Consider the following 25,973-nt stretch of genomic DNA (forward strand, 5'->3'; position numbering starts at 1 on the left):
TTTTGTCAGATTCTTAAAAATATTAGAATATAAGTTTTGCTTACATGTTCACATCACTTTTTCTACAGCTTTCTAAAGGACCCATTAATGGAGCAGCAGTATGGCCTAAATGTGGCCTATTAAAAGCACCACACATTTATAAAGCACAGCTGTATGAATTATATCTGAAGCTCTGAACTCACCTTTCATTCTAATAAATGGGGAAAAAAATGTGCCAGGAGGAGGAGACAACATGTCATGTAAGAGCCTAAATGTAAAATACAGCACAGTGGAGTATTTTCATCAACTTTACTGTGCACAGCGCAAGCCATGGGTGTTCATGAATTGACCCCAAAAAATCTACTTTGTTCATTTGACTCCTACAGCCTTTAATTATTAATTTAATTAATTTATTCATTTAGTTACTAAAGCCAAACACTAGTAGAATTTTTATTTTAAAAATTAAGATTTTTGTAAGATCTTACCGTAAAATCTTTTTCTCTGATGTTCGTCGACAGACGCAGCCTCATCTCCATGAGTTGAGTGGGTTTATGCTCCCCTTTTTAGGGGTAGTCTAGGCAGTAAAATTTGAATACACACGCCCAGGGGGCTGTCCTTCTAGGCATAAACCCCCACTGCACTATTCAGCACATCAGTTTAGTTTAAAAGCAGTGAAGACAAAATAACCAACCCCAAACAGAGAGGCGGGTGCTGCGTCTGTCGACGGACATCAGAGAAAAATATTTTACGGTAAGATCTTACAAAAATCATATTTTCTCTATCGTCCATCGACAGACGCAGCCTCATCTCCATGAGCTGAGCGGGATGTCCCAAAGCAGTGTAGGTATGAGGGGTGGGAAAAACGCAACCAGATAGTAACGTCAACTCCAACAGGCTAAACTTAGCCAACCGGGCAACATGGAGCTCAACCAAACAACAGGAGCTCACCAAGAAAAAAGACCCAGAAGAGAAGTACAAACCAACATTCTCTTAGGAGGAGACAGGGACCAGGAAGCCCAAGGTACCATGTCACCCCCTTCCCCATAGAGCCAGAGCACACCCGCAAGGACAGGGAGAGAGAAGGACACACAGACCGGGTGCCGGGCAGGCCAGGGGGATCTCTTGGGAGGCAAAAATCCCATTATCCCCAGGGGAGGGCCCACATCCCCCCAAGGCCAGCAGGGGCAAAGGGGGGCACATTTACTTACCATACCATGGACCGGGTGGGCTCCGCTCCGGGCAGACTGCCTCACACCTGAAGTGGGGGTGCTGCCAGCCAATGGGCATGCTGCAACTCAGGGCGTTCCAGGTCGATGTGTCCCAGCGAGGCATCCGCTTGCAGGCTTGTCTCCCTCCGGACCAAGGGGCACCGACGTGGCTAGGCCTAGGTCAGAACTATAACCTGCTCACACTCGTAGGCCAGACTGGGGGGACCATAAGGATCTAGGTTATCCAGTACGAAGCCCCAGCTGGCATCGTTGCATGTAGATCGCCAGAAAATTCTTCCCTGAACACTAGCTAGCAAGTGAGTAAAGACAAATAAAAGAAAATATTCTGAAAATAATAAAAAAAAACTGAGACCGGAGTCCCAGCAGGAAACCTAGGTCCTATTCTGTCTCTAGGCAGAAACAAACTGATGTGCTGAATAGTGCAGTGGAGGTTTATGCTTAGAGGGACAGCCCCCTGGGCGTGTGTATTCAAATTTTACTGCCTAGACTACTCCTGATAGGAGGAGCATAAACCCACTCAGCTTATGGAGATGAGGCTGCATCTGTCGACGGACGATAGAGAAACTTTGGATTTCGATTACCTAATCAGTAGTGGGGTCAAATTGTTGTTCGTTTTTGACCATAGTGATGAGAAAATTCAGTGGAGCAGAATGGAAGATTTTTCTCACATGAGCAAATTTATAACAATGTATAGGATTTTCCTCAGGAAAGTCCATACTCCCCGAAAATTAAATGTTAAATGTCAAATGTTTTTGAAGTAATTTGGAGCAATATTCATTGAGTCATTGAATATATTATTGAGAATTTTTATACGAATGTTCCTAGGAATCTTTGTACAAACATTCACTGGAAAATCTACTAGTGTTTGAGCAGCTTTAGTATTAAAGTTCCCCACTCTCGTGGTTCATTGCAGACATATGCGTAGTGATATAGGTGGATGAAAAATTGATTAAATAGGCCTGGTTGACTTACTTCTCTGGTCTCATATCTGTTTGAGGAACAGAAACTTTATCCACAAATTTCCCAAAGCCAATAGTGTAATTACTGGACAGACTTGAGACGACCGCAGCTGTGGAAGTGAACAAATAAAAAAGACAAAAATTTAAAAATCACATTTCTCCTATGTGTATTGAAAGATTTGTGAACCTCAGAGTCAGTTTCTAGCACCTTTACTTAAAAACAAAACAAAAGCCATACTCTTCATGCATTTTAAAAACTGCACTATATAAGGGACCGGCTGTGGTAAATCTTATTATGAAGAATATGACTGTTTAATTTTGTAAAAGACCTCTGTTTTTAGACAGATCTCAAAGACATTTGTTTATCACTATTTTTCACTATTTATTTTTTATTTCCTTTCTGAAAGAGTAGTTGATGCTTGAAACAGACTTCCAACAGAGGTAGTGAGTCAATTAACAGTCAGTGGCTTTAAACATGCTTGGAAAAAAAATATGGATCTATACTCAAAAAAAAAAGGAACAGATGGGCCTCTTCGTGTTTTTCTTCCGTCTTTCCACTATGTTTCGCATTGTGATGCAGAGCCCTTTGTCTTCTGTGCACATTGGGCAGTACCCCCCTCCACCCTCTCTGAGTTACACCTATATGTTGACATATCTTTTATTTGGAATGAAACCATGTAAAGCTTAGCAGTGCTCCTTCTACCTGCTTACACTACATCCATAATGTCTCCACTGTAAGTTTTTCTCATACATTTTTAATCAGTCTTCTCCTTTAAAGAGACTCTATCCTGGATAATAAACCCCCAAACTGCTCTAGGTATGTGCCACTACCTCTAGTTCCCTTTGTTTAGCTATACATACATACATCTCCTGAACCCTCCTGTAATGGCTGGGCCCTTCTAACTAGCAAGACCTTAGCACCTCCTGATAGTTTTGATACTTGCCCACCTAAGCCTGCCTCCTTGCACTTACTATTGGCGAGTAAGACTGGCCATCACAGTGATAAGCCAATTGGATTGTGTAGGGCAGGATCATTCAGCTGTGACAGGAAGGTTTAGAACATTGCTACACCAAGGAGCAGAGGCACCTATCTCTAGGGGGTCTGCTTTATCCCTGTAGAGTCACTTTAAAGCCATAGCCATAGACATTAGACATGTCTAGCCATAGACATTAAAAGTATAGTCAGACATGGAGCCTCAGCTTGAAGATGAGATTGAAATTGGTTGAGATAGGGCAAGAATCCACTCATACTTATGGCCACCTTTAGAATAAGCAATGGTTGAAACCCCTGTTAATGTTTTGGCTACATATGTCTGGGGTGATTTCCCTTCATTTCTCCTCCCAGAGATACACCAAAAAGTTAGAGTAAATCCCAAAATGAGGGCAAATACCCTCTTTGACTTATGCCATCAGAACAGGTATTTCTGATAACAAGTGTAACATTTTGGATTGAACACTTTTTGTCCTGGTAACAAAGGTAACCAAGATATACAGGTCCCTCTCAAAAAATTAGCATATTGTGATAAAGTTCATTATTTTCTGTAATGTACTGATAAACATTAGGCTTTCATATATTTTAGATTCATTACACACAACTGAAGTAGTGCAAGCCTTTTATTGTTTTAATATTGATGATTTTGGCATACAGCTCATGAAAAACCAAAATTCCTATCTCAAAAAATTAGCATATTTCATCCGACCAATAAAAAAAAAGTGTTTTTAATACAAAAAAAGTCAACCTTCAAATAATTATGTTCAGTTATGCACTCAATACTTGGTCGGAAATCCTTTTGCAGAAATGACTGCTTCAATGCGGCGTGGCATGGGGGCAATCAGCCTGTGGCACTGCTGAGGTGTTATGGAGGCCCAGGATGCTTCGATAGCGGCCTTGAGCTCATCCAGAGTGTTGGGTCTTGTGTCTCTCAACTTTCTCTTCACAACATCCCACAGATTCTCTATGGTGTTCAGGTCAGGAGAGTTGGCAGGCCAATTGAGCACAGTAATACCATGGTCAGTAAACCATTTACCAGTGGTTTTGGCACTGTGAGCAGGTGCCAGGTCGTGCTGAAAAATTAAATCTTCATCTCCATAAAGCTTTTCAGCAGATGGAAGCATGAAGTGCTCCAAAATCTCCTGATAGCTAGCTGCATTGACCCTGCCCTTGATAAAACACAGTGGACCAACACCAGCAGCTGACATGGCACCCCAGACCATCACTGACTGTGGGTACTTGACACTGGACTTCAGGCATTTTGGCATTTCCCTCTCCCCAGTCTTCCTCCAGACTCTGGCACCTTGATTTCCGATTGACATGCAAAATTTGCTTTTATCCGAAAAAAGTACTTTGGACCACTGAGCAACAGTCCAGTGCTGCTGTAGCCCAGGTCAGGCGCTTCTGCCGCTGTTTCTGGTTCAAAAGTGGCTTGACCTGGGGAATGTGGCACCTGTAGCCCATTTCCTGCACACGCCTGTACACGGTGGCTCTAGATGTTTCTACTCCAGACTCAGTCCACCGCTTCCCCAGGTCTCCCAAGGTCTGGAATCGGTCCTTCTCCACAATCTTCCTCAGGGTTCGGTCACCTCTTCTCCTTGTGTAGCGTTTTCTGCCACACTTTTTCCTTCCCACAGACTTCCCACTGAGGTGCCTTGATACAGCACTCTGGGAACAGCCTATTCGTTCAGAAATTTCTTTCTGTGTCTTACCCTCTTGCTTGAGGGTGTCAATGATGGCCTTCTTGACAGCAGTCAGGTCGGCAGTCTTACCCATGATTGCGGTTTTGAGTAATGAACCAGGCTGGGAGTTTTTAAAAGCCTCAGGAATCTTTTGCAGGTGTTTAGAGTTAATTAGTTGATTCAGATGATTAGGTTAATAGCTCGTTTAGAGAACCTTTTCATGATATGCTAATTTTTTGAGATAGGAATTTTGGTTTTTCATGAGCTGTATGCCAAAATCATCAATATTAAAACAATAAAAGGCTTGCACTACTTCAGTTGTGTGTAATGAATCTAAAATATATGAAAGTCTAATGTTTATCAGTACATTACAGAAAATAATGAACTTTATCACAATATGCTAATTTTTTGAGAGGGACCTGTATAAAGGGGTAAATGTCCCCTGTGGAAACACAGAAATAAATAAACCCTGACAGATTTTCTAAGCCAGTGGTTGTCATGTGTGATGTAACCCCTGCCATCACCAAAAGGTCATACGTAATGTTCAATATACAGTATTTAATGCTGGGTATGGCTGTCAGTGATTGCAGAAATACTAGAGGAAATATTGGTCAAAGACTGTGGACATGCTGCAGATTTGTTTGGGGACTGGACATACTACAGAAGAGACTAGGAGACTGGGAACCTCTTACATAAGACTACTAAAGATTATTTCTATAACCCCTTTAGAAAGAAATGCTCCCACACCTACTACTGATTGTTAGGGTGCCGGGCCACACAACAAGAACCAAAAACCTACACGTGACCCACAGACCCTAGGTTGGGCTGCAGGGCTCCACCAAAACTGAAAAGAAACTTTGGGTTTTATATACACTTAAAATTATCTGTGTGGTATTTGAACTGTCCTCACCCAAGCTATCCCCCATTTTCTTGAGATTTTCCAAGTCATCAGACATTGAGTAGGAGAAGTCCATCAAGATATAAAGGTCCACAGGAGTATCCAAAGGCTCAAAGACACGGTATTCAAAGGTTTGCTCCTCTCCAGCACGCAATCGCATTGACATTCGTTGAGGATAGACTTGTGTTCTAGTTATTTGTGTGTTAATCTGTTCTTTCTGTAGACAGATGAGAAGTTACACATGAGTATAAAAGCTGTGTAAAGTGTATAATGGACAGGTTTTACAATTACAGATGTGGGCCTTCTATACATGGGCTTCAAAATAGGACCTTACAAACAAGGAACAAAGCCTGTAGAGTGCTGCCCAATGTCTGCATTTAAAGTTCAGCACCAGCCAAAACTATTTCTTTAGTTGTGTATATACTAAAGAAGAGTAAATACTTCTGTTAAGACTTTATTGCAACGATTGACTCCATTCGGGGGAATTTCACCTCACTTCCTATTTCTGTGTCAATAGGGTAAGAAATGAGTGGAACAGTTATCACAGGGATAGAAAGACACAGTCAGAGATAACAACTTTAGAATCTAAAGTTAAAGCACCACATTGAAATATTAGAGTCCAAGGTAGTGTCTTATTCCAAACATCAATTAGGTATAAGAGCCAATGCATTTTGGGGGCCAAATATTGCCCCCTTTTTCATGACTTTTGAAAGTAGTTTACCTAAGCCACCAGCTGAACATTACTGAGTTCTCCTTGACAACATACCACATCTATATTCTAAATCACTCCCTGAGTTTGCATGAACAGACCTCATATGTTCTCAAGCCCTGATGAAGGGGGCGAAATGTGGATCATGAAACGTGTTGGCTCCGATACCTAATTAAAGTTTGGAATAAAACCTTACCTTATATTTCTAACATTTCAATGTGGTGCTTTGATTTTTAGATGCAAACATTGTTTTCACATCTGGAGGATATTGTGGTAGTTCACAGAAACTGCCTACTCAACTCCCTCATGGAATATCACCTAAAAAAACATACGTTTTGGGAAACAAATTGGCATTCAACATTCTCCTAAGGTTCCAATGCCATCAATTGACTTGAAGGGCTCGTTCATACGTGCAGTGGCTTCTGAAGAGCTATCTTTGTTGGATCCCTGTTCAGAAGGCATATGCCCAATTTATACCTGTGAATGCTGTACTAACATTGCCATTGCAGTATGGCCCCATTGATTTGCATTGGTGGCATTCAGTGGAAGTAATGCCCGTAAAATGTGACATGTTATTTTCATTTTTGCTGGGGCTGTGAAGCACAGCATCACAGCCCTGAGCTGCTGCATGTCCAGGTTCAAGCTTTGGGGGGAAGTAAAACTGCAGCTGAGCTGCTTGGCTTTACCACCCCACTAGCGACATAAGTGAATGAAGCCTTAGTGAAAAAAATTGGACAGAGGTTCTAACCCCTTTGATTTTACTGCATAAATTGTTGTGTTTTATTGCAGTGTATGTTCCCATTGGAGACATATCCCATCATTTTCTGCCTAGGCAGGGAACATTTTCTTAATGGGGGCATAGAACACAATAAAATCCTGGCAGAGTGTATCTTTTGCCCACCATAAAATAAGGTTTTGGCTGGAGTTTGAAACATACTGAACACATATGACTTTACAAATATGGGTGCTGAATCAAAGCTTCCTCTTGGCATTGCACTGTTTCAAATGAAAAAACACCAACAGGGTGTAGCTTCGGTCACCAATGATACTGCAGACCTTGGCTTCTCTATACCCCCTTTCAGTGTCCTCTGACCATATGGTAGAACTGAAGTCGGGAGCTGTCACAAGAAGCTTGAAATCAATGTATATCTTAACTAAATGGCACGCTGCACCATAAATAATTGTCATTTTTTCTTTTATAAAATACTTTTCACCTTTTTTTACATCCAGCTGCTTCCTGTCTATGTGCATGTTACATCCAGCTGCTTCCTGTCTATGTGCATGTTACATTCAGCCACTTCCTGTCTATGTGCATGTTACATCCAGCCGCTTCCTGTATATGTGCATGTTACATCCAGCCACTTCCTGTCTATGTGCATGTTACATCCAGCCGCTTCCTGTCTATGTGCATGTTACATCCAGCCGCTTCCTGTCTATGTGCATGTTACATCCAGCCGCTTCCTGTCTATGTGCATGTTACATCCAGCCACTTCCTATCTATGTGCATGTTACATCCAGCCGCTTCCAGTCTATGTGCATGTTACATCCAGCCACTTCCTGTTTATGTGCATGTTACATCCAGCCACTTCCTGTTTATGTGCATGTTACATCCAGCCACTTCCTGTCTATGTGCATGTTACATCCAGCCGCTTCCTGTCTATGTGCATGCACTCCAGTGATGGCTGAAAGTCGTTGCCCAGGACACGAGTCTGTGTAATCAACCTATAGCCTCCACTGGAAGTGCGTTACCTGGAGTGACAATGCAGGAGAACAATTGGGAGACAGTGACATGTTCACCACATAACAGAAAGTGCCTGAACCTTCATGGCAAGATCACCATGTATTGTTTTAATGAAATATGAAGATTTAAAATTAATTAAAATTATTTTTGAAATGACATTAGAATGGTAAAGACAATGTGAAATTTTATTGATTGGGTTTGCATCTACTTTAAACTGAAGTGATAGGTGTATTGTATACCAATCATACAAACCTCCAAGCTTTATAAAAACCCAATTTCTTTCAAGTCATTGCAGAATTACAAGCATGCATAGATAGGCAGCTATTCTGCATCAGGATGTCCAAATATGTACTAGGCTTATCAATAGTACCTAAAAAATACAGTACACCTCTCATAAGAGAAGTATGATCAGGGGCGTAGATAAGGGGGGGATAGGGGGTCCAAAGCTGTACCAGAGCATCTCCCGCACAGAAGTTGGAGTTAACAGCTGAGACAGTCATCCAAAGCAGGAGCCTCGTCAGTTCAGAGTGAGGGAAGCTGCTTCTCCCCGACTCCAGTCACATGATCCAGCCGAAGGAAGCCAACATTCCACACAGTGCGTGAAACATACATCTTACCTAATTTTTTTTTCTCTGGGTCCCCCCAGAAAAAAAAAAATATCTACATTCCTGAATATGATGTCTGCCATGGCTGGTCTTCTTACGTAAATGTTTGGCTATCTATTGCTTCAATACTCACAGGCCTGGAACAAGCATGTAGCAAATGAAATTGAGGGAAAAAATCTAAATTTCTTACATATTCTTGTTCTAGGCCAGTGACAAAAAGTCAAAGCATCAGTGTGAAATGTCCATGAGTCAAGAAGAGTTGCCAGCAAGGGGAACCAGGAGCTACTGGGATTGGTTTTTCATAGTTACATAATTAGTGTGGTTGAAAAAAGACACAAGTCTATCAAATTCAACCAATAGACTTTAAATTCAAGCCTCACCATTAGAGTCCGGACTTCACTCTGCATGTAAACGATTCCTGCTCTACTGCATCCATACTGGATGAGATTACTCTGCAGGTCACAACGAACACTGGGGAAATTCTAGGAGAAGGAAGAAAAATAAGTTACAAACACTGATAACAATCATTTTCCTAATTTATTATTACTGGAATCTGCAGGATTAGACAACTCTGATGCCTCATCATGTGAGGGCATTTGTAGAGAACATTTTGGAGCTTTGACATTATGCTACTCTCTGTTACAAGTCAAATGCTGATTAATTGTAAAACAATGTTCTGTGAGGTCTGGTTCACATATTTGCGGTTGCCAGCATGGGGTCCAGTGTGTTCCTGTTCACCGGTTTAGGTGCAATTCAGGTCCGAATTTGTGCCCGAATTCGCACCTGCACTGGACCCAAAAATGCACAGGACCTTTTTGGAATGAGGAATGTGGCCGCTCCAGACATGTGTGAACTGGCTTCATTGAGAGCCGGGCACGCTCGCATCTCATGCGAATTGGATGCAGAGAAACCTGCTTCCAATTCGCACATATGTGAACCCAGCCTAAAGAGCGATGGTAATGAGCAAATCAAGGTAACCTTTGGCTTTGCATTGAGTAGCACAGTGGCCTAAAAGTTAGCACTTCTGTTTTGCAGCACTGGAGGCATCAGTTCGAATCCCAGCCAGGACACTATATGCATGGAGTTTGCATGTTCTTCCTGTGCTTTTATGGGTTTCCTCCAAAGACATGCTAGTAGGTTAACTGGTAAGAGCAAATACCGCTCCAGGCAGACTTATCCGACTTTACCCCTTCCCTGTGGAATAGGGTGCTGCTCCGATCAATAGGGTGCTGCTCCGATCAATAGGATGCTGCTGCGAGCAATAGGGTGCTGCAGCGATCAATAGGGTGCTGCTCCGATCAATAGGGTGCTGCTCCGATCAATAGGGTGCTGCTGCGATCAATAGGGTGCTGCTCCGATCCGTGGTCCAAGTAATCCAAACATTCACAAGTAGAGGTTGACCACACACCAATAGCCATGTGAAATTTATTGTATAAAATCCAAGTTAACATGTTTCTCACAGAAAGCACATTCTGTGGAAAACACCCTTACAACTACTGTTACCCTGTGCCTGCGTGCATTTCCTCCGGGGTACACCGGTTTCCTTCCACATTCTGAAGACATGCTAGTAGGTAACTGGCTCCTGTTCAAATTGGCCCTAGTATGTGTAAGTATGTGAGTTAGGGACCTTAGATTGTAAGCTCATTGAGGACAGGGACTGATGTGAATGTACAATATATATGTAAAGTGCTTCATAAATTGACTGTGCTATATACAGTAAGTACCTATAATAAATATTGAAAGGGCTGCCAATGTACAGCAATGCAGCTTTTATTAGACCTATATCATTTCTTTCAATGCACCTGCACACAGATGGTTCACATCTGTGCACCATCGCCCTATAAAAAGGTACCTGCATTGTGTTTCATTGGCAAGTTGTTTTTGGGGGCCATTCAAAAAGACTATGGGGGAGATTTACTAAAACGGGTGCACCCAGAATCTTGTGCAGCTTTACAGGGTAGCCAGTCAGCTTCTAACCTCAGCTTGTTCAATTAAGCTTTGGCAATTAAACCTTGAAGCTAATTGGTTTTTATACAGAGCTGCACCAGATTTTGCACTTTCCAGTCTTAGTAAATAACCCCCTATATGTTAAAAAAAAAAAAAAAACAGATGTCAATCAATCAACCTGTGTACATAAAAACTACTAATCTAAAATAAAAACTACAGAGCCTCAAGGCTCTGAAGAAGAAGGATTGTCCATCGAAACGTGTCAGCCAGCAGGAACCAGGTTTTGATTCCCCCTTTCCCAGGCATCCTGGGAGAGTATAGCGGCGCATGTGGCCTGATGAGCGAATTTAATATTCATGTTTGTGAGTGGACATTTTATACATTTTTATTTTACAATAAATTCTCATTGGATAATGCACTAGGCCAGTGTGCCCCCTTTATTTTATTTCTGCAGTACGGTTGGGACAATTCCAGTCCTAGAGAGCAGCAGGGCATTAAAGGAGTTATCCATATTGGTCAAGGCAGAACAGCCGCTATAGAGTCAGTCCACTCATGCACAGGAGTATGCTGATGTTTGAAGTCCAGCCTGGGTGACAACCATGGCTCCCTCCATAGCTACAGTGGAAGAATGAGCGTAGCCACCCAAGGGCAGGAAGTGTGTAAAGCACAGGATTACCAGGTGAATATAGAGTCTGAAAAAAGAAACCTAATCTAAAGACTAGTAAACTTCAATATTTTACATTTACACTTTTTTGAGTCTAGGTATGCTTCAATTTTCATCTTACAACAGACATTATATACAAAAACTTTCATCTTCGAGAAACTAAAAAGAAAAAAGATGGTGATGTAAAAATGCCTTACTTCATCTATACAATAGGAGCATTCCTTGTCCACACGAATACATTCTGTACAGGTCTTTGCTCTGGAAGCCACACATCGATTTACTGTAATTGGAAAAATACACAGATTAAAGTGGGTTTACAGAGAATTATTATATATTATGGCCAGCCTAGCAAAAAAATATCATGAAATCACAATGCTCATTATCTACAAACACAAGCTGGACAGAAATAAAAATACTCCATTGCCATAAAACATTAGCTCCACCTAAAAAAACATTACAATGTTTTAAAGCAGTTACAGCTTGACCTCTGCTTGAGCTCTTTAATTACAAGTGGGGAGTATTTTTTTGTATAGGTTTTATTTTGTTATTATGTTTACCAGGATAACCTTAGTTGCTTTCCTGAGGAAAGTCAGTTGTATACAAAGCTCAGTAGCTAAAGCTCCAAGCAAATGAGTGAGGCAGAGTAGTAACATAATCCCCCAACCACCTCCTCCCTGCCTGCTCTGTTCAGATGGAGGTGTATGGAGTATTACTTAAAAAGAAAAGATAGATAGAAAGAGTGTGAATGAAAATAGCTTCTGCTCTGTCCTTGTGTTTAATTATTATTTCTAAATAAAGATTTTATATAAATAGTTCAAAAAGAGATAGAAAGCATCGGTTTATTTACTGTCATGACAATGTTTTTAAAGTTTTGGAACAGAGTGAGGGAGAGTTGGGCATCACACTTCCTGTGTACCCATAAAGCAGATTTCCTGTCACTTCCTGTCCTGGTGAACAGCGCGGCACTGCTGTCATGTGAATATCCTTTTTAATTCCTCTGGTCACATTTTTATGTATTCCTTGTGAGAATCTGCTAGGGTTGATGGTGTAAAAGAAGCATGCATCTACACAATGCTCTAACATGCATACAAAGACTTTGTAAAAAAAATAATAATAATTTAAAGGAAACGATTGAGGATAATGCAGCAAACATAAATGCATTAAACACATGAGGTGTATCACATCCCATATGCAATCTATATATCCTGGACACTGCTGGAACCGTGGATTCTCACAGATTCAATAAAATAATGTATTGTTCCTTCGAGAAGGTATCCGGAATGTTTATATCTGTGACTAGGACAAGTAGTGGGGAAAAGGTCTTAGGGTCACCTTACATGTTATAATCTGCCTGTATAATCTTTATACAACTAATTTTAGATTTACCATTATGGGCACCTCCAATCAATTTGTATCCAATCAGGCAGGTCCTTACAATGCATGTTGGTAGATCTAAAGGAGATTGTACAATCAGATTGTATGGTATGTTTTGAGCTTTACCCTGGTTCACTTTCTCAATTTTCAATGTGTGGGAGGGAGTAAGGCTCATCTACATGCTACAATCTTACACGACAATCTTCATATCTACCAAACTGGTGTAATATGTAATATACTGTATATAATTCATTTGTATCCAATCAGACAGGCCCTTGCATTAGGTACTTGTTAGTAGAGCTAAAGAAGGTTGTGCAATCAGATTGTATATGTGGTGAGCATTAGGCAGAGGGCAAAGGGGGGGTTGGAATGTTAGACAGGGAGGTGGAGAGGAAGGAGTGGGGAAGGGAAGGATAGGGAGTCGACATGTGCAATTTGTTTCGGTCTGAATACAAATTCAGACACATTTTCGGTTATTTGGAGATCCGTATGTATCCGAATCTCCAAATGAATAGTAACAAATTTCGTTGAAATTCCTTAAAATTAATTTGGTTATTCCTTTTCTAACGAACTCCAAATTTACTGAAAGATTCGAATTCAGATCGGTCGAAAAATGTTCAAGCGATTCAAATTCTGTGTGAAGAATAGCTGGCCACCCGCGTCCTTAACAACCAATGACTAATCAGCTGTCAGCGGGCTTCCCCATTGACAGCTGAAATGTAAACAAAACAATGCCGGCTATAGAAAAATTAAAAAAATACAGCATGGGGTTCCCTCCCAGTCCATACCAGGCCCTGTGGGTCAGGTATTTATTCTAAGGGGATAGCCAAATAAAAAAAAAAAAAACAGCGTAGGGTCCCTCCAAACACAAATACCAGACCCTTATCCGAGCATGCAGCCCGGCAGGGAAGGAAATGGTGGGGACGAGCGAGCGCCCCCGTCCCTGAACCATACCAAGTCACAATTCCTTTATTAAAAAATAATTCCTTTCATAGCCTGCTTGGCTGCATGCTCAGGTAAGGGTCTGATATGGATTTTGGGGGGCCCCCCACTCCATTTTTTTTTGGCATGGGGTTCCCCTTAGAATCCATACCAGACCAGAAGAGCCTGATATGGATTGAGGGGGACCACATTCTGTATTTTTCGGAATTTTCTATTGCCGGCATTATTTTGTTCATCGAATGTTATCTAGACTGGAAGGTTCTACCCCCTTAATGACCAGGCCATTTTTTGTGATAAGGCACTGCATTATTTTAACTGACAATTGCACAGTCGTGCAAATAGTACCCTAATAAAATGTATGTCCTTTTATTTCCCACAAATATAGCTTTCTTTTGGTGGTATTTCATAACCTCTGAGATTTTTATTTTTTGTGCTAAAAACCAAAAACAGCGACAAATTTGAAAAAAAAAACAACAACAATATTTTTTACTTTCTGCTATAAAACAATTCAAAAAAAAAAAAATGTAACAGATCAAATTTCTTTATCAGTTTAAGCTAGTATGTATTCTGCTACATATTTTTGGTTAAAAAAATCCAAAGTGTATATTGATTGGTTTGAACAAAAGTTATAGTGTCTACAAACAATGCAATATTTGTATAGCCTTTCTATTAATTAATTTATTTTTTACTAGTATTGGCAGTGATCAGTGATTTTTAGTGGGCCTCTGACGTTGCGACAGACAAATCAAACATCTAACACTTTTGACACTTTTTTGGGGACCAGTGACATTATTACAGTGATCAATGCAAAAAAAAAAAAAAAAATGCACTGTCACTGCACTAATGTCACTGGCAGGGAAGGGGTTAACATCAGGGGAGATCAAAGGGTTAAATGTCTCCCTAGCTTAGCAGAAGCACAAGATCTCCATCTTTCTCCCTGTCAGAATGGCGATCTGCCTTGTTTACATAGGTAGACTGCCGTTCTGCCTCTCCTGGGGATGTTTGACCACCCCGCTAGGCGCTAGCCAATCACGGCACGATCGCCCCATCTAGTGGCTATTGAACGATGCGATGAACAGGTACATAGTTTTGTGAAATAGAGCCACACTGCCACAGCATATACACGGTGGGCGGTCAGCAAGTGGTTAACCACTTCCCGGCCACGGTACGTCATATGAGGTCCTGGGCTTTGAATGGGGATATCTGAATGATGGGTGCAGCTGCAGGCATCATTCAGATATCATTTTTTTTCAGCCGCAGATTCCCTTGACCATAAGAACAATCATAGCTGCTGTTCAGCCGCTTGATAGTTCTTACAGGCGGCGGAGGGAACTACCCCCTCCCGCTGCCCTCCGGTGCTTCTACCGTCTCGCCCGTTCGATCGGCGAGACGGAGAAGAAATCCGCCGGCGGCAGAAGTTTACCATAGAGAATACCAAGGACCAGATGGTCCCCGGCAGTCTCTATGACTCTCGGTGGCCGGGGCATGACTTTATGATGTCACGCCCAGCCTGGCAGTTGTAAATACTGCTGTGGACTCGGCTGGAAAGCCGAGATTGTTTTTCTTTTTTATTACATTCCTGCCTAGAGGAGAGATGTTGGGTCTTATGGACCCCAGATCTCTCCATAAAGTGGACCTATAATGCCCTATTCCTATTACAAGGAATGTTTACATTCCTTGTAATAGGGATAAAGGTGATGAAAAAATAATAAGGGAAATAAAAAAAAAGTTGAAATATGTACGTTGCGCCCACATATGTAAACCATGTTCAATCTACACATGTGTGGTATCGCTGCAAACGTTAGAGCGAGAGCAACAATTCTAGCCCATGAGCTTCTCTGCAACTCTAAACAGGTAACAAGTACACATTTTTAAAGCGCTGCCTATGGAGGATTTTAGGTACCAAAATTTGGTGCCATTCCACGCGTGTGCGCAATTTTAAAGCGTATCTATTTACTCGGCATAACATCATCTTTCACATTATACAAAAAACTAACTAACTTTAGTGGGTTTTTTTAATTCATGAAACAGTTTTTTTTCCAAAAAAAAAAAAGAATTTGATAAAATTGCTGTGCAAATACCGTGTGACATAAAAAGTTGCAACAGCCGCCATTTTATTCCCTAGGGTCTTTTGTTTATATATATATATATATATATATATATATAATGTTTGGGGGTTCTGAGTAGTTTTTTATCAAAAAAAGAGTGCCAGAATTGGCCCAGCATGGAAGAATGTGGCAGCTGGCTTCCCCGCCCGCTGCTTAACAAAAAGCTTTTCTTCACACAGGATTCCAATTGGTCAATCATTTTTCGACTGATCCGAATTCAGATCGTTCCGAAAATTTGAAATTAGAAAATGAATAAACAAAACAAAACTTAATGAAAATTAAACAAAACAAATTCCCGAAACTAAACTAAATCAATTCCGAAACAACAAAAAATGAGTAACATAAGGAATCTGTCCGAAACTAAGCGATTTTTGTTCAGTTCTGCACATAAATGGGAGGTCTAGGTATTTAGGGAGGGGGTTGATGAGTTAGGCCCCTTTCACACATGTCCGATCCTGTCCGTTCCGTTTTCTGCTCAGTGGGGGATCAATCCGCGGATCCCCCGCAGAGCAGGCGGATGACAGCTCCCTCTCTGCTTTGTGTGTGGAGACGGAGGTGTCAGGTCCCCGCTGTCCTCTATGGGGGAATTGGATGGGAACGGACCACCTGACCATTCTCATCCCATCTGATCCACCAGACGGATGGAATATAGGGTTTCCATCCGTCCATATTTGACGAATTGGATGTCGGTGGACATGTCTCCGCTTACATCCGCTGCCCCATAGGGATGCATAGGGCATCTGTTCAGATCCGCCTGAAAAACTGACAGACCTGAATAGTCCGCATGTGTGAAAGGGGCCTTAAGGAAAAAAGTTGTCGGGGGAAGGTAGCGAAGGGAAAAGGTTGGCTAGGGGAAGGATGGACAGAAGTGGAAGTGAAGAGAGGTAAGGGTAGGAAGGAAATGGGGGGAGGACTGGAAAGATTAGGACGGTTGTGGGGTGGGGGACAGGTAAGGTGAGGCTAATTAGCCATTGGTGGATTGTCACCATGTCCTTATGTTGGGTGTAGAGGGAAATGGTAGACAATAGAGACCCAAATTCTAAAGACAGGCATAGCAGCTCTAATTTCAGATGTTCAATCCGCAAGACGGAGAGAAAAAAAATGGTCTGATTTCCAGCCACTTTAACAGTGTAGATGGAGGAATCTATATTGTCTTTAGCCTAACCACGGCTGCTGGTCCTACTAAACAGTGACTTCATTTGATAGGATGCAGTCACTGTTCAGCCACCCAGTTAAATTGAGGGTTTGCATGCCTGCCCACAGCTCAAATTCTAGCCGATTCAGCAGAAATCAGACTAAATAAGAGCTGTCTATAGGGACCTCAGCTGCTTACTTAAGTTATGACCTTTCCTAATGTGTCATGGTTACTTTTGTTGAGATATAAAAACAATCCCCTCGGGGTGATTAATGTACATTGCAGGGACTTGAACAAACCTTGTAGCAGATTCCTACATTTTGTTGCACGGAAAAAATAGCTGTTTGTTTCACCATGTCCTATGCTGATTAAATCTGAATGGGACGGTCTGGTTTATTATAATCACCTGTTGCACTCTCAGTTTTCTAAGTAGAAAAGCTGCAGGGTTTGCATCCCTAAAACTGAAAGTCCTATTTCAGAGGATACCTAAAATCTGACTTCTATCTTCTATCTTAGTGCAGACTTCTGAGAAAATCGGTGAGCCGATCACATGAGCAAGAAATGGGGTTTCTAGGGGCACTTCCTACACCAACTGTGAACAGAACATCTCTAAGTTGCCATATTGCATTGAATTTTACAGAAAATTACATTAGCTTCAGATTAGAAAGGAAAAGGCAATTGTTAATAGAATTTATTTACAATATGGTGTGTGTAGCAATTGTATATGCTATATTATTATTTTATTTTTTTTGCTATATTTTTTTCCACAAAAGTGAAGTTACCCTTTAATCCTTTAACAGTATCCTAGTTCATGTCTGACAAAACAATGGTTGGGTTATCAAGCCCATTATATATACTTCCCTTGTGTGCTGAAATGAGTCATGCTGGTGTTTTATGTCTGTCTGGCCTTCAATAGTCGCCCAGGATACTTTAATACAAAACTCTAAAGCCAGTAGCCAGACAGGCATTTGCAGTCTGCTGATAATTCATTTTACTATGCAGTCATGAAATTGCCTGCAGGGCAGAAACCACCGTCCTTGGTAATGGTTGTGCATACTATGTGCATTGCTATGGCATTGCATTGTGCATTGCTATGGCATATGGCATTGCTATGTGCATACTTACCAACCTCAGAATGCCATTTTAAGGTTGATTTAGTGAGAGAGCATAGAAACACATTTGGTTGATGACACATTCCGCAGTGTTACCAAGGACGACATCTTCAGTTCTGCTAGCATTCTAAAGCTGAGATTAATCACTGTGACAAATTACTAATGCCAGCGATTAGCAGCAAATTGCAGCTAGCAATTTGATTGCTAGATTTGCTGGCAACATTGCTACAGCATTGGGTTGTGCTCTGCTACACTCCCCCTCACTCCCCCTCTTTGATCTATAGCTAAGCCATAGAGGTGAATGAAGAGTGGTTGTTGCTGGTGATTTTCTATATGTAGGGGACCTGGATTGGACAGCAGTTGGCACCAAGCGGTCCCAGGTCCCACCCACTTCTTCTTGGATTGAGCCCTTACATATCTGTCTTTGGATTTACCATCTTTAGCCATAAGTTCCATATTGAAATAAAGGAATGTCCACTCTTCAAATCATACACTCACATACCATGCAGAGCACCATTGGCGACAATATTCATCCTGCCATCTTTCCTTTCTCTCTCTTTTTGGAACCACCACAAAGATGGGACAGCTCCCCAATATAATGTTAAGTTCCTGGGCCCTACACAGAGCCTCTGTAGGTGATGCTGTTCAGCTGATCACTATACAGAAGGGAATGAGAGGAGCTTTATACCTCGTAAGTCTCCGTAGGTGTAATCATGAAGTAGTGGTCCAATTGGAGGCTGCTGCCCTGGCTGACCTTCACAGCCATCTTTAATGAGGGCAGTGCTAATAAATTGCACTGTCCCACTGCGGTTGGCATGCATTTGCGAAGTGGATAATGTAGGGACAGAATCCCTGCTGGCTAGGGACAGGGTAATTAGAGGTTCCGGTTAAGGAGGTATAGTGCAGGGACACTACCCCTGGCTCCGCTATCTGGAAACCCTAGAGAAGCCTTTCTCAACCTTTTCAACACAGAGGAACCCTTAAAATAAATTTCTGGTCTTGGGGAACCCCTGCTAAAAATGAAAAATCTACAACTCATGACACATTAGTGAGACAGTCAGAGGGAAGAATGCTCCTTACTCTTCTCATCATTGAGAAGAATTACCACCTTACAGATAGCTAAAAGGAACAATGGTGTCATTGGAAACTTATCTGAGAGGCAGAAATTGTCCATTCCTTAAGGAACCCCTAGCAACCTCAGGAGGAACCCTAATTGAGAAACCCTGCACTAGAGAGTTGGGACAAGGACCTTCCTATTAGTTTACTATAGGCACCTGCACTGCTGTTCTGCCTATCAGCCAACCACTTCATCAGACGCTGTTCCTGTATTGTAAGCCTATCCAAGCATCCTCTGAAGTGCAGAGACTGTGGTAAAGTACCGCCAACGTTGTTAAGAGCTATTGTAAACGGGTTACCTGAGATTCTAGGGCTCCATTGCCATAATGTTTGGAACTGTGAAGTGAGCCCTTGCCACTGTCCTCCACGTGTTATTTGTTACTTCTACCTATCCAAATAATAATTATGCTGTCTTCCTTGGTCTCTGTGTATCTCTACTCTACCATGGGGACCCATCAGCTGGCCCTGCCCAAACGCATGCACGCTGCTGTCCTATTCATTCCTATGGGAGGGCCATGCTCCTGGCAGCCTCCAATGACCCTTAATAGCGGACCTATTTGTCCTAGCAGGCTTTACTTCGAGGAGGTGGGAAAACATTTTTTACAGGACAATTGTACAAAATGTACAGCTGTCCTATAAAGTGTGTTTTGTTGTTCACTGCAAATCAACAGGTTTGCCAACATATTTCCTTCCCTCCACTGAAAGTCCAATTGGCTCTGAAAGCCAAGGAAAATATACAGGACTTTCAGGTATAGAGGCGCATGTGAACGACAATACACTTTTTCTGGAAGTAAATTGCCAGAAATGGTGTCAGCCCTTCCCAGCTGTGTTTTGGTAAACTATTGAATCCATTCCCCTCTCCTCATCTTCACAACATTGAGAGAAATTGTTCTGTGGATGATAATAAAAACGAGCTGGATTTCTTGAAATGTACAGGACAGTTCTGAATTTCTTTTTTTAAAACCTATCAAACAGATATAACAAAACGCTTTCCATGCTATACTTGGAAGACAAAAAGGGAGCATAAAAGAGATGTTGGGTTTACATGCACTTGTGGAAAGCCTTCCTGGAAGAATGGAGGTTATCATGGCAGCAGAGGTCAATTACATAATAACCACTTCAGGTCTTCCCCATAGCAGTTTTACTGCTACAGGGCAGCACCTGTGTGCCTGATCACGTATATAGGCGTGATCCGGCTCTGCCGTGTAGTGGCGCAAATGCGCGCCGCCACCGGCTCACTTGCAGTGTGATCACACACAGTGAGAGCTCAGCGGCGGGTACCTCGGATTTGATCTCCGTCGGCACCTCCCTGATCATCTAGCAGAGAGGCAGAACAGTGGTCTACCTATGTAACTAGGCAGATCACCATTCTGATAGGAGGGAAGGCATGGATCCTGTGGCTCTGCAAACCAAGGACTAGGATACATTTCTTCCCCCCAGTAAAAGCACCTCCCACACTGTACTAAAACACAGGCTAGGCACACATTTAACCCTTTGATCACCCCTGATGTTAACCCCCTTCCCAGCCAGTGTCGTTAGTACAGTGACAGTGCATATTTTTAGCACTGATCACTGTATTAGTGTCACTGGTCCCCGAAAAGTGTCAGTTAGTGTCAGAATGTCCGCCGCAATATCGCAGTCCCGCTAGAAGGGGCTGATCACCACCATTACTAGTAAAAAAAAAAGGAAAAACGCTATAACTATATAATATAATATATAATAAAAATAAAAAAGACGCTATAACTTTTGCACAAACCAATCATTATACACTTATTGGGAATTTTTTTTCTTTTACCAAAAATATGTAGCAGAATACATATTGGCCTAACTTTATGAAGAAATTTGATTTTTTTTTTCTGTTTTCTTTTATTGGATATGTTTTACAGTGCAAAAAAATAAAAAATCGCAGAGGTGATCGAATATCACCAAAAGATAGCTCTATTTGTGGGAATAAAAGGACATCAATTTTATTTGGGTACAGCGTCGCACGACCGCGCAATTGTCCGTTAAAGTAGCGCAGTGCTGTATCACAAAAAATGACCTGGTCATGAAGGGGGTAAATCTTCTGGAGGTGAATGGGATGTCAAAAAACTGATATATGTGTCTGGAAACCATATCATGTAAATACTGTATATATACACAGTATATTATATATAAAATCTACAGGGGTTATAAAGCAAAGCATTTAAAACACATCATAACATTTCCTAAAACAGCTCTGCTAATCCTGGAAATTCTGGGAGGTGAGGACTTCTATATATTTCTATAGTTTGTGTGAAGTTTATCATACAAACAGAACCATCATTCCTGAGTGACATAACTGATTGACATTCATGCCCTTTCACCCTACCTATGTCCAAGTTACAGGGCATAGCCTGGATGTGCTTCCGGAGACAGCGTACAAAAAATGCCATAGTATTAGCACTTTAAAAATGCATTTTTTTTTTTTTCATTTGTCAAAAATAATTATAATAAAAATAATTATAATAAAAATAATAATTATAATAAAAATAATTATAATAAAAATAATAATTAGAAAAAAAATAAAAATTATAATTAGAAATAATAATTTGGAAAAGCATAAAAAAGTCTAATTGTACTATTATGTATTTAGGATTATTTTCTGTGTAATGCCATACTTCTTTGTCAGGACTGTTACGGGGCTGATTAAAAAAAAAAAAAATAGAGAAAACCACAATTCTTATTTCCTTATTTTAGTGCATGAATAGGAACATTAGAAAGGATGTCATTTATTTTTTTCAGTTTTGAATAGAGATGGGAAGGATTCACGCCTGTGAAGTTTTTATATCAGATTTAGAGAGGGGGGACGCTGAGCATATCACACCCTTCTGTATAGTACAGTGCTTTGATGGAACAGCGGGCAATGACATCATCAGTGTGCTTCTGCCCGTTCACAGTCAGATCATAGGACTGAACCAGTCCTAGACAGAGGACTCTGCCCCATTGCAGTGTAATCTACAGAAAGATCATGAAATTGGCAGGACCTGACTGCGCTGCTGGCAGGGTGCCCGGATTACTGGCTGAACAGAATTACAACTCCTGTACAGTTATAACAGCTCACATGTATTGCAGTAGAGGTGCACTGAATGGAAATTTTGATGCCGAAACCGAAAATTCAAGATGCACTTGACCGAAAATCGAAAATTAGAGTTTTTTAAAAACATATATTTTTTTAATCGACTTTTTAATTATTATCATGAATTTAAAGGGTAAGTTCACCTTTACAGAAAATCTATAAGGAGAACTTACCCTGGAAGCCCCTTCCTCATCTCCCCCGGTCAGGGCCGGCCCTACCATGGGTCCCACTGGGTCCATTGGACCCAGGCAGAACTTGGAGAGGGGCGGCAGATTGATTACCAAGATTTTTTTCCAGCAGTTTTGTGTGTTATCAGTTTGCGGCATGTTATGGGCTGCATCCGGGGAACGTCCCTCATGTGATCGTGGTGTGTGCAATGACGTCAGACATCAGGGCACTCCATCTCACAAAGGGCAGGCTGGATCTTCTAGGGTGGTTGGAGCAGGAGTGACAGGAGGACTGAGGACAGACAATGGGTGTTTGGTGGACCGGTGCAGTGGTGAGTTATGGAAGAAGATAACAGTATATGTATAATATTCTAAATTGTATATTTATATAAAATAATAATGGATGTGGGGGCCTTTTGGTGGGTGTGATTTTTTTTATTGGTGGGGGGGGGGCATTTCATTCTTGGACCAAGGCAGCAAAATGTCTTGGGCCAGCCCTGCCCCTGGTCCTGCTGACCTGGAGTCTCAAGATCACCCACCGTAAGACATTGGATCGCTGCTTTACCGGTCCGGGGGATTTGAAATCTCTGCTAATTAATCTCCTAAACGTACCTCTCTGCATGTGCGGATAGGAGGCAGTTTTAATTGGTCGAGCAATTAGAACCCTCCTAGCCCGTATTGTCAGTGCTGGAGAAGAGGACAGCGTCAACCAACTAGAATGAAGGCCCCTTGAACCTCCTTTAGGGAAAGGGAGCCTTGACTGCTGGAAGCATGGCATCACTGTGGGTTTGAACCTAAAAGGGAAGTTAAGTAGCTCCCTTAGGATTGGCTACACAGACCTGAGGGGACTTAGTGGAACCTGGACTCTAGGAAAAGGCTACGCTGGGGCACATCCAACTGCTCTGAGGAGATTCAGCTGTCACCAGAGTTGCCCACCCCCCCATCAGTTGTTATGTTTTGTCACAGCTTTATTGGTGGTTTTGACCTTGCCAGCAATTGATTTTGCTTTATGGGCTATGCCCTCAAGTTAAATAATGCCTGTCTGGCGCTGATGGTAAGGACAGACCTCTTAGACTTTGTGTGTTTATGTTTTATGGGTGCTCACGATAGAACTGTGACTGGCATTGTTGTTTGGTAAATTCTTGGGTCAGTCTAATGTCTGTCTGGCACTGATGGTAAGGACAGACCTCTTAGACTATGTGGGTTTATGTTTATGGGTTCTCACAGTATAACCGTGACTGGCATTGTTGTTTGGTACATTTGGAAAGTTGTTACTTTTACAAAGTTCAATAAAGCTGTGGCCTTGCCCTATTCCCAACTTAATCAGCTTCTGTGTCTTTTTGGGGGGCAAGGTTTTGGTTTATTAGTTGGTCATAAATGAGCCTATGCTTCTCAGCAGTCATGAAGGCCCCTTGAACCTCCTTTAGGGAAAGGGAACCTTGACTGCTGGAAGCATGGCGTCACTGTGGGTGTGAATCTAAATAGGGAGGTTAAGTAGCTCCCTTAGGATTGGCTACAAAGACCTGAGGTGACTGGGTGGAGCCTGAACTCTAGGAAAAGACTACACTGGGGCACATCTAACTGCCCGGAGGAGATTCAGCTGTCACCAGAGTTGCCCACCCTCCCATCCGTTGTGATGTTTTGTCACAGCTTTTTTGGCAGTTTTGACCTTGCCAGCAATTGATGTTGCTTTATGGGCTATGCCCTCAAGTTAAATTCTGGGGTCAGTCTAATGTCTGTCTGGCACTGATGGTAAGGACAGGCCTCTTAGACTATGTGAGGTTATGTTTTATGGGTGCTCACAGTATAACCGTGACTGGCACTGTTGTTTGGTACATTTGGAAAGTTGTTACTTTTACAAAGTTCAATAAAGCTGTGGCCTTGCCCTATTCCCAACTTAATCAGCTTCTGTGTCTTTTTGGGGGGCAAGGTTTTGGTTTATTAGTTGGTCATAAATGAGCCTATGCTTCTCAGCAGTCATGCCTCACATCTGTACATGTAGAGATGTACGTTTAGGAGATTAAGCAGCGGGGATTTCAAATCTCCGGACCGGTTAATCGGTGATCTGATGTCTCACAGCGGGTTATTGTGAGACTCCAGGTCAGCGGGACGAGGGGATGAGGAAGGGGGTCCAGTGTAAGTTCACCTCACAGATTTTCTGTAAAGGTGAACTTTTACATTAAATGAATATGAATTTATTGTCGGCCATTATTGGCATCTTTAGCGCAAGAAAAGCTCAAGAAAAATGCATCCCTTTACATTCTATGTATGTTTTCACACTGGACCGTTGCGCTTCCATTGTGGTGTTAAAAAATTCTTCTTGCTGCATTTTTTATCTGTTAAAAAAACCGCACCAAAAACGCACCTCCCCATTGAAATACATTGAAAACGCAGTAAGAAACGCATCAACACACTCGTGTTTTGTTTTTGAGTCGCGGTAAAATCTGCCATTTTTGGCTGCTGAAATGTCATCTCTATATTTCAGTCATGTGTTGTAGTAATAATAAAAACAATCAGATGTAATACAGGTAAATCACTTACCTTTGTTACAGTTGGTAACAGATATAGTCAGAAGCAGCAGCAGAGCCCCTAGCATGTGAGGGGCGGACATCTCCCCACCTACAAGGCAAACAAACAACATGAAATTAATATATGGGCCCATATATACTGAAACAAAACTGGAGTCTAGGTATAAACCATTGCTCTCAACTGTCCCTAATTTGGAGGGACTGTCCCTGATTTGGAGGGACTGTCCCTGGTTTGGAACAAAGCCCCCTTGTCCCCCTTTCCTCCTCATTTGTCCCTCATTATGCTTTGATCTATATAGTTGTATATAAAATGTACTTTTATCTTTGAAAAAGTGTTTCCCAGTGCTAAACATTTCATCCATTTCTAAATTGTCGCGTTTGTAAATTCCAAAAGCCAATATAAAGGAATAGTAGCGGTAAACACTTGTAATAAAGACCTGCTGTATAATATACAAAAACGCATTAGCTGTCCTAACAAGACAGCAACATGGTCTGGTGAGGGCGCATTTCTGTTTTTGGGTGAAGGACTACTGGTGGAGGATTGACCTTGTTTACACTGACACTGATTATCCATATGGACTTTTTTGCAGTTTTATGGACTGAGTTCATTATTTTTGATCATATGCACTATATGTTCACTAATTTTATGTTTTTGCGCTGCAACCTATTTTTCACATGTTTTTTATGTTTGTATATTCACATCATTTGCAAGCTGCTGATTAAGTATTTTATTTTAAGGCGCTGACTTCACTTTTATGTTTATTTTATTTTTATTTTTGGTAAACACTTGTGGGTCTAATGCCCCATACACACGTGCAGATTATCTGCAGACTTTTGTCTGCAGACTTAAGCCCCGTACACACGTACGGATCGTCGTCATACAAACGTCGGCGGACGAAAGATCTGCCGATTGTACGCGTGTTAGTATGGTGCCTCCGACAGATGTCTGCACACAATCCGCGGACAAGAGTCTTTCTTGCAAACATGAAA

General features: G+C 41.7%; 2 protein-coding genes across 6 annotated transcripts in view; both read right to left on the bottom strand.

Moving 5' to 3' along the window:
* Nucleotides 1-25,973, bottom strand: part of ITGB4 (integrin subunit beta 4) — a 157,389-nt gene that overhangs the window by 98,184 nt on the left and 33,232 nt on the right. For all 4 annotated transcript variants that reach the window (XR_014225941.1, XM_082273005.1, XM_082273006.1 and 1 more), the window contains 5 exons: nucleotides 24,997-25,074; nucleotides 11,602-11,684; nucleotides 9,174-9,275; nucleotides 5,751-5,955; nucleotides 2,181-2,277 (listed from right to left, as the gene is read on the bottom strand). Coding sequence is in view for 3 of the 4 variants with exons in the window: in XM_082273005.1 (XP_082129131.1) it covers nucleotides 2,181-2,277; nucleotides 5,751-5,955; nucleotides 9,174-9,275; nucleotides 11,602-11,684; nucleotides 24,997-25,066 (557 nt within the window). In the remaining variant the exon portion in view is untranslated. The remainder of the gene's footprint in view (nucleotides 1-2,180; nucleotides 2,278-5,750; nucleotides 5,956-9,173; nucleotides 9,276-11,601; nucleotides 11,685-24,996; nucleotides 25,075-25,973) is intronic.
* MYO15B (myosin XVB) overlaps nucleotides 22,905-25,973 on the bottom strand; it is a 764,404-nt gene continuing 761,335 nt past the window's right edge. For both annotated transcript variants that reach the window (XM_082273009.1, XM_082273008.1), the window contains exon 44: nucleotides 22,905-22,917. The gene's annotated coding sequence lies outside the window, so the exon portion shown is untranslated. The remainder of the gene's footprint in view (nucleotides 22,918-25,973) is intronic.

Source organism: Pelophylax lessonae (assembly GCF_965119305.1).
Source record: "Pelophylax lessonae genome assembly, chromosome: 11".
Classification (NCBI taxonomy): Eukaryota; Metazoa; Chordata; class Amphibia; order Anura; family Ranidae; genus Pelophylax; species Pelophylax lessonae.